At 38.1% G+C, this 8,767-nt stretch overlaps 1 protein-coding gene across 1 annotated transcript; it reads left to right on the top strand.

Annotated features, from left to right (window-relative positions):
* Positions 1-2,204: 2,204 nt before the first annotated feature.
* Positions 2,205-5,897, top strand: LOC110706556. Its single transcript, XM_021884484.1, has 2 exons — positions 2,205-3,673; positions 3,834-5,897. The coding sequence occupies exon 1, from the start codon at positions 2,432-2,434 to the stop codon at positions 3,584-3,586; it is 1,155 nt and encodes a 384-aa protein (XP_021740176.1). The 5' UTR covers positions 2,205-2,431; the 3' UTR covers positions 3,587-3,673; positions 3,834-5,897.
* Positions 5,898-8,767: the final 2,870 nt, after the last annotated feature.

The following is an 8,767-nucleotide window of genomic DNA, read 5'->3' as shown; positions in this document are numbered from 1 at the left end:
CTTCTCTCCTTCAAAAGGAGTAGAAGAGAATGTAGACATGTCAACTGTAAAATGGGAAGGGGTCACCTTGACCCCTCCCTCAGAACTGTCGGCTGTCAAGCCGCCTTGGTTCACTTCCACATCTGGCGCTTGGTCAGATGTTTCACTAATCGGCACCCTGTGGGAGGAGCCGTCTGAGTTCGAGATCCTAGCAGTTCTTTTTGTTCTGGCCATCATGTTCTGCATAGACACAGAGACAGTCGGACTTTGTATAAAGGGCAAAGATGGGTCCGGAAAAGGCAGGCGGCACTCCTAGTCCTAGATTTAGCCGTCCCCGGTGACCGGCTGATCACTAACCTAGGTCGTGTCGTGTGCTTCCGTGGTGCCATTTCAAAAAAGAATAAAATAAAGAGAAAATTAAGAGTAAGAGAACCGACGGTTACCTGAACGAGTGAAGTTGACGGAGTTCTGAAAATCCTGAGTAGCCGGCTTGTCAGAGCAGGCGGTAGGCAGAAAGAGTCCGGAATGTCAGAGCAAGTTCAGGGGTCCGAATGTTCTCTCTAAAAAGTTCTCAAGTGTGAAAATGATTGAAGTCAACACACCTTTATATAGGCAAAGTGAGAAGGCGAAGGGTCACTTCCAAAATTCAAAATTTGGGTGGGAGAATCTCTCGGCCTTTCACCGAGTGACACCTGTAGCAGGCCGTCGCCTGTCACGGTGCGACACCTGTCACAGGTAACACGTGACCAGTCACGTGCCACCTGCGAGGGGCAAATGATTAGGGGATTTTTATCCACCAATCAGCATCCGACACGTGGGCCAGCCAGGTTTCGCCACGTGTCCTTCATGTAGGCCAATAGGAGCCTGCCACGTGTCATCAAGAGATTCGTCCTCTTTGGACCAATTGCAATGTGACACGTGTCCACCCATGCCAAATGGGAAAACCGGCCAACAAGGCCCAATCATTGTGGGAGGCCCAGTCAGCCTTAGGTTTAACCTAAACCTAGTACTGGCACGCATCCCAAGGCATATAAATATGCCCATTAATCCTCATTAAGGGAGAGGACGCACATTTAACACTCTCACCTAGAGAGACTCAATTACTTTTATTTCCGCATTAATTACTCCTTAATCAAGTACTAACTTGACCGTCGAAGGCGGATCTCCAATCGTCCGGAGCATCCGTTTGTTTTGCAGGTACAGGCGTTCGGTTCCAGTCTCAGAATTGTAACTCTCCCGCAGGACATCAGAAAACCCCGAAACAACAATAACAATAAGAATTAGTACGTAGTTTTTATATAAATTAAATTTTTAAAAATAATTATAATAATAGTAGATTACTTGGATCAATGAGATCCCAGGTAGGAGAGGTTAGGAGCGACGTTGTCCAGAGCCCAAGTCCCGCCTTAGACAGATTTCAACAATCCAAATAACCCACAATTAGAATAGAAAGTAGTTTTTATATAATTAAGTAGTTCCAAGAATACAATAATAATAATAATAATAATAATAATAATAATAACAATAACAATTTAAAATAAAGTTGAGTTAGATCTTACAATGACGCTTCAATGCTTTCCCAAATTTATAATTTCTCGAACTTATAATTTCCCGAATGTAAATATAACAATTTTTTTTTTGGTAGTAGACTAATAAAAGTAATAATAGTAAAAATGTAAAATTTATAAGAGAGTAGGAATTTTTTTTTTTCTTTTCACAAAATAGAGCAAGATTGTATGATTTGTAGGAATTTGAGAATTAAGAATTTGGGAGTAAGAAAATTAGAGAATAAGAGAGAAGAGATGAGTTGATGAATCGTGAAAATTTTGGAGGAAAATATGAGGTATTTATAGGGAATTTGGGTGGGAAATGGGATGGAAAACTAGCCGTTTATAGCTGTTGGAAAACGGCTAGTTTTCCAACGGTCATTTGGCACGGGCCGTGCCGTGCCTGGCTCGTGCCGTGCCCGGCCGTGCCAGCGTGCCGGCCACCGTGCCACGTGCCGTGCCCGTGTCAAAATCCAGAAACTTGTTTACGGCACAGCCCACGGCCCACAGGTGGGCCGCCGTGCCGTGCCATGCCGGCGACCGTGCCGTTCCGGGCCGTGCCGGAGTCGTGTTGGGCCCGTGCCGCCCGCATGCCGGCACGGCCCGTGCCCATGTTTACCGGTTAGTATTATGCTCATAAGTCATAACCTTCCTTAGGCTTAACTAAGTAATTAGTAACTCAAGGGACCCTAAACGAGTAAACGCTGCGCAAATCCAAACACAGTGAATCTGGGAATTTGGAACGAGATCGAAGAACAACATTTGAAGCTTCACCCAATTCATCAGTCAGGCAAGTCTCTCATCCATTTTATCTCTCTTCTCTGCTGAATTTACGCATTACGAATGTTAGCAGTTTAGCTCAATGCCTCATAGTTGGAGAACTAATCATTCCTGAAGAAAAAACAATGACTCTTCATTTTTTAAGAAGAACCCTAACATCTTTTTCACTCAAACATGAATCTTCCAATTTCATCAATCTGCCCAATTTCCCATTTTTCTCAACTCAAGTGACCCAAATTGAAAAACCCAATTGCGAATTTACGAATTATTTGATTACTCACCACAATTTCTCTCAGAAAAATGCTTCAAAAACAGCTACTTGTTTGACCCCGGACTATAAAAATTCCGATTTAGTTCTCGGTTTTTTGAAAAGTAAAGGAATTTCGGGTACCCAGTTGGAGGAATTAGTCGTACGTCATCCTCGTGTTCTTGCTGTTGATATTAACAAGTCTGTTGGTGTTAAAGTCAGTAGAATTAAGGATTTAGGTTTCTCAGATGATGAATTGGTTGATTTATTGTGTTCTGTTCCGATTATATTGACCCTGTCTCGATCAGTTGAACGTGTCGTTTTGGCTATTTCTGTGTTGCAAAGTATATTGGGTTCAAACTGTGATGTTATTAAGCTGTTAAAGCTTTGCAATTGGTTTCTTAATAATGATTTGGATAAAAGTCTGCTGCCTAACATTCAGTTGATGGAGAAATGTGGGATTAGCAAATTGCAAATTAGGCAAACTCTTCTTAGTTTTCCTAGGTTTTTCTTGGTGCAACCTGATTTTATGAAGGATTGTATGAGGAGGGTTGATTCGTTGGGGTTGGGAAGAAATTCAAAAATGTACATTCATGGTGTTCGGGCTGTGAGTTCTATGACGCTAGAAAAATGGGCGTCCAAAGTGAAGCTATTTGAAACCTTGGGTTTTAGAGAAGACGATATTCTGTCCATGTTTCAAAGAACACCTCAGGTGCTTACTATATCGGAGAGGAAGATTTTGGAGGTTTCCAAGCTGTTTCTTAGCTCAGGGAGTGTTGATGTATCATATTTGGTTCAGCATTCTGAATTGTTAATTTATAGTGCTGCTTTTAGGATTAAGCCTCGCTTGGATATCATCAATGTACTCTTGTCAAAGAATTTACTTCACAAGGAGCCTAGGCCGACTACTCTATGTAAGATTAGCGATAAGAAATTCATCGAGAAATTTGTGCTTCCATATGCTAGTGAAATTGGTGATATTGGTAAGAAATTTCTTGTTAGCACAGGTTTTGGATCTTCTTTTGGTATTTAGACTTTAGAGAAGAAATTTTCTATCACTTGGCTTTGATTTAATGCGATCAAATTGAAGTTCTTCCATCACACCATTATTTCAAATCAGGTACCACCTATTCTGTAATTTTTTATGCTTGTTGTTTGTATCAGAATTTTGCAAAGATACACTGTTATTAATCTTCCGCTCGGGCTTTCACTAGTATTACTTTTTGGTAGTTCAATGATTCTGGCTACTTTCATTCATGACTTTCACTTTTATCATGTAGTTTCACATCTGTAAAAAGTGAAGGCCAATGATATCAATGCTCAAACAGCTGGTCAGCTGTCAATCCTGATCTGGGTTTGCATGGATTAGATTGATTTTATTTAAACTCATGTATTGAGCTCTTCTTGCTTCCCTGTTACTTGAGAATTGCATCCTTGTAACCTTATGGGATAAATTTTATGACATGGGTTTGATAATTTTCTACCTCACTTGATTCTCGTATTTTGGTTAGAGAAATTTGCTATGGATTGTTCGGCAAGCATGTTCTGATTGCTTGGTTATCTTCGGAGCTTTTTGATGTTTTAATTATGAATCTAATCACTGCTTGTTTTCGAGTCTTCTGACATGGATAAAGATAAAGCATATGACAATCGCACTTGAATCAATTGTTTTTATCATGTAGCAGGGAATAGTAATCTCTTTTGCATTGGCCTTGTATATTAGTGAATGGCATTTTTTAGGGACATTATAACTTCTTCAGCAAAGGAGATAATTTCGGCAAACTTCAGTCTCAGCTTGAAGACATGAACTCTCTCTATATAGGTATTTATTCTCCAAGAGTGAGAGGAGAGAGAACAATCCTAGTTAGTACCCAGCCTTGCCTCTCATGTCCATTTGAGCCGCATTGTATCCAATTTTAATCTTGAAGCTGATCGTTTCTCTTCCTTTTCCGTTTGTTAGTAAGCTAGACATTGTACATCATTTTTTATTTCTTTTCAACTTTGGACCCCATCTGCTTTTTAGTGTGCTCTTGTCTTGGTTTCACTTATTCAGTAGCAGACAGACCCCTGAGTACTGATGGAGAATTTCATCATCGGGCCAGTTTCACGATTCATCAATGACCTTCAATCATGTTGATTAAGTTGTTAGCAGCCCTATCTTTGCATTTTTATTTATTACTATATATGGAACAGAATCATGGTTAGTTTGACCACCTAGGCTGTGTTATCCCCACCTTTCAAGGATATATTGGTTGGGGACTGTGGTTTCCTCAATCTGGTTTTTACGGTTTGGTATTCACATGTTTTTCTGTCTTGAAGTGGTAAACTGGTGTATTCTGCTTCCTGTTCCACTAGACAATAGCTTCTGAGAGCAGTAAATTTTGTTGGTGTTTATGCTGCTGTTGCAAGGTTGAAGACTTGAGATTTCCTTTGGGTCTAAGCTTTTCATCAAATATTGGGCCACATTTAGATGAAGGTTTCTATGGAGGAACATATATTGTTCTTCTTTGCATGCTAGATCAAAGTGGTCAATGCCGACTGCTGTAGATTGGCAATTGTCTAAAGATGTTATCGCTACTAGTTAATTGAAGTATGGGTATTGCTTGTGGAACTGTGTTGGTGGTTGGTGTTGCTGCTGTCCATTCTACTACTAGAGATGATGCTGTTGATTGTGGGTCTTGCACTCTTGCTGCCATGGATCTAGCTGGTGGATCCCTTTATTGCTAAATTTCTGTCACGTAGCTCTTTGTTTTGTTTTGCTGACTCTGTAATCTGCTTGGGTGATTCAGAGGCGGTTTTGGTTTGCTTCCAATGTCATTCTATATCTTACCCTGCCCCTCGTTTGGGCATTGCATGTCTCCATCAGACTCCAACCACCAGCTGCTTTTTCCTCGGTTTTCCTCTGGGTCATCCTTGGTCTGAGGCTTTGGTTGGGTTACTTACTTCCAAGTTCTGTTTTCTCTATTCGACTGAAGCGCTTCATGACTGCTGTTGTATAACATTATTACTGGGTTTTACCTGATAGAGTAGATTTACTCTATAATATTATTTTAAATAAACCGATCACCAAAATATTTGTAGAAACTAGAAAGTGTAGTTCCAAGGAGTTGAGCATAGTTAATCTCACGTCATCATCGTAACAAGTTAGCAGATTCATCAGGATTAATCAGTTGAATTTCGCATTTGGACAAGATGTGGTAAACATCTTCATAAGACTTTGTGATGCCGGCCCAGCAGGCTGTAAGAAATCTCATTTGTTCGCAAATTGTTATAGGGCCATAATGTTCTGTGCATTGTTGATATAGTATGGTTTCTGCCTTCTTGCAACTAAATTTGATCACATTTATTATGTAAACTTCTTGCTTCCAATGTTATTCTACGGAGTATTATCTACTGATCTACAATGATAAGAACATGAAGAAAAGCATTCCATTACAATCATTTTCAACTTCTTTCGTAATACGTAGTAGAAAGTATCATCATACTAGTATTATTTTTGTGAAGGGCAACAATTTCTTTTGTGCCAGTGTACATCGTTAAGCTACTGTATATTTAAGGGCCTAGACTGATGGCCCAATAACCATAACTACTTTGGTAAGAATAGATTTTTGGCCATAGACGATGCCCACGATGGTAGTCAACTAGTCATATGGACCTCGGCCAAGACCAAGCCTAGATAGGCTCACATCGCCCTTGAAGTTCAATTGACAAGTAATTTTATGGAGATTAGGCTTAGGGAGTTAATAAGGAGCGCTAATGACCCAAGTCCTTGAGCTCTGGCTTCAAGTTCGTTGACCTTAGAACATTGAGCTTCCTTGAGACTCTAAAAGGTAAGCTCAACTTGGATTGAGGTTCAATTGCTTAGGAGTTTTCCTGTACTGTGCCTACAGAATTTGGCAAAGCAGCACCACGCCACCACTAGCCAACAAGCACCGAAGGCTAGTGTTGCTATGGCTAGCATTTCATTATCATATTGGCATTGCTACAAATTAGCACCATAAGGTCCATAACTAGAATTAACACACTGACTTGTAATTAAGGTTAACAGAATCCTAAATTTAAACTTTATTCTATCCTTTTGAACAATTTCATATCCACCTAAAATGCCATTACTTTTTATATACTGTTAATTTTAATAATTTTTTTTAACCTTTTAAATTTAAAGCATACATCACGTGCAATAATCAAATTACTAAATACTTTGTATATAATACTAACTTTGAGCATTATTTTTAACGGGTTGACGTATCGGCCTCATTGTTTAGCCTTGAAGTTTTCATATTCTTCAAGCTAGCTAGTGGCCCAAACAAGTGATTCTCTGGTCCAATTTTCACTTAAAAGCAAACCAAACGAAGTTCAGTTCAAGAAGTCATAAGGTGACAATGCTATAAAGTTCTAACCAAATTTGACTACCAATGCTTTCATTATCTAGCTAGCATCAATCTGTCCCCAAAACATGTTGATCAAGATTCATAACCGAAAACGAAAGCCACTCAAAGCAAAGAAAAAAAAACAGTATAAAGATCTCACAATAAGTCAGAAGAGACTCAAAAACTCGAATAATCGAGTAAAAGCAACGAAAAGCAAAAGGAAAATTTTGATAACAAACAGTTGGCTAGCTAAAGAACAACAACATGTACAAAAGATAAATGTATATATAAACAAACATATAAGCAAATCACAATAAGATATCATGCCATCTTCCGATGACATGGGGTGAATTCTCGATCACCAATCGTTTTTGTGGTATTATATCATACCATACCATATCATATCATATGCCATTTTACAAAGCTAAGATTCAAAGTAGGTCAGATCGATCATATATATCTAATATGTAATTTCTTATATGACGACTTTTTGCACCACGTATCCTTATCTTTTTTTGTACGTGATAGATGTTCATCCCATGTGACCGAACCACCTGATCAATCGATCATTCGTGTACAACTTTAAGATAAATTACAACTTCTTTGACAAATTTAATCTATGAAGACAAATGATGCCTATACAACATAGGTGATCTTATGTATATAAGCTTGTTCTTACAACCACGTTTAACTATATATGATTTCGAAACCAATGGTTAGTAACATTGCCAGCTGCATTGGTACCAATTATGTGCTATTTTTAGCAGGGCCAATTGAAAGTTTAGAACATGATGCAAGAAAATTGGAAGCTACTATAGTACTAGTTTTTAGTGTATAGTATATGACTTGGGAATATGCAACCCTCAAATTAAAGCCTATTCTTATAAATTATTTGCTCCTTCATTCACTTGCTTTAGCTTGTTCCTTTTTCTCTGGCATGGGTTAGATTATGTTATATAGTACATAAGGTTAGATTACTACACTAGCTCAAGTGTCAGTCTCTCACGATCATAGAATCGATCTAGTCTTCGACCAACTTTTCGACATATGATGGATTGCACAAGTTTAAATTTAGTATTGTAGAGAGAATTAGTGGTTATTATGTTCTACTCAATTTTGTTTTAAAGGCGGCTACCTTTGTGTGAGAATATACGATGTACCTAGCTTGTTTTTGTAACCAATTTTTTGTTACATATCAAGCAAAAGAACAAATTCACATAACCTAGAAGCTAATTACTACATATTGAACAAATTAGAGAACATTTACTCTCAATACATTCAGATTTAGAAGGGCTTGAATGCCTGTGCAAGCTGCTCGCCGAGACAAGCTAGATGGCATCATCATTGATGAGACCATACATTAGTCCAGGCCATTGGTACCTTCTTATCTAAGTTACTTTCTAAGTTCGCGATCATCACTGTTGTTAAGCAAATTATCAGTGATTAGAAGGGTGTCAATTGCCATCAATTTGCTCACTATATATCCGCACTCTTATGTCCATAACAAGCCTTTTTAGTCTTGAACAATCCTTATCTACAAAAACCTTAACTAATTTAAGGTAATTACTGACTTAATTTTTGTCTGAAATAAAATTTCAAATTAAATATACTTCCTTCGTTACACATTATTATTTTGCAATATATCTTTTCATATTCAAACTTCACAAACTTTAGTTGTGCATTCATTCATACAGTTGAAAAAAAAATTCATCATCAAATGAGATCACGTCTTATTTATTTTAATGCATCGGTAGCTTCAAAATATTAGTACTTAATTTTATATATTTTTTACTTATGCTGTTATCAATGATACTTCTATATGATTATCATTGAAAAATAAAAAT

The sequence above is a fragment of the Chenopodium quinoa genome, unplaced genomic scaffold (genome assembly GCF_001683475.1).
Source record: "Chenopodium quinoa cultivar QQ74 unplaced genomic scaffold, ASM168347v1, whole genome shotgun sequence".
NCBI classification, from domain to species: Eukaryota; Viridiplantae; Streptophyta; class Magnoliopsida; order Caryophyllales; family Amaranthaceae; genus Chenopodium; species Chenopodium quinoa.
This window is presented reverse-complemented; position numbering and strand designations above follow the sequence as displayed.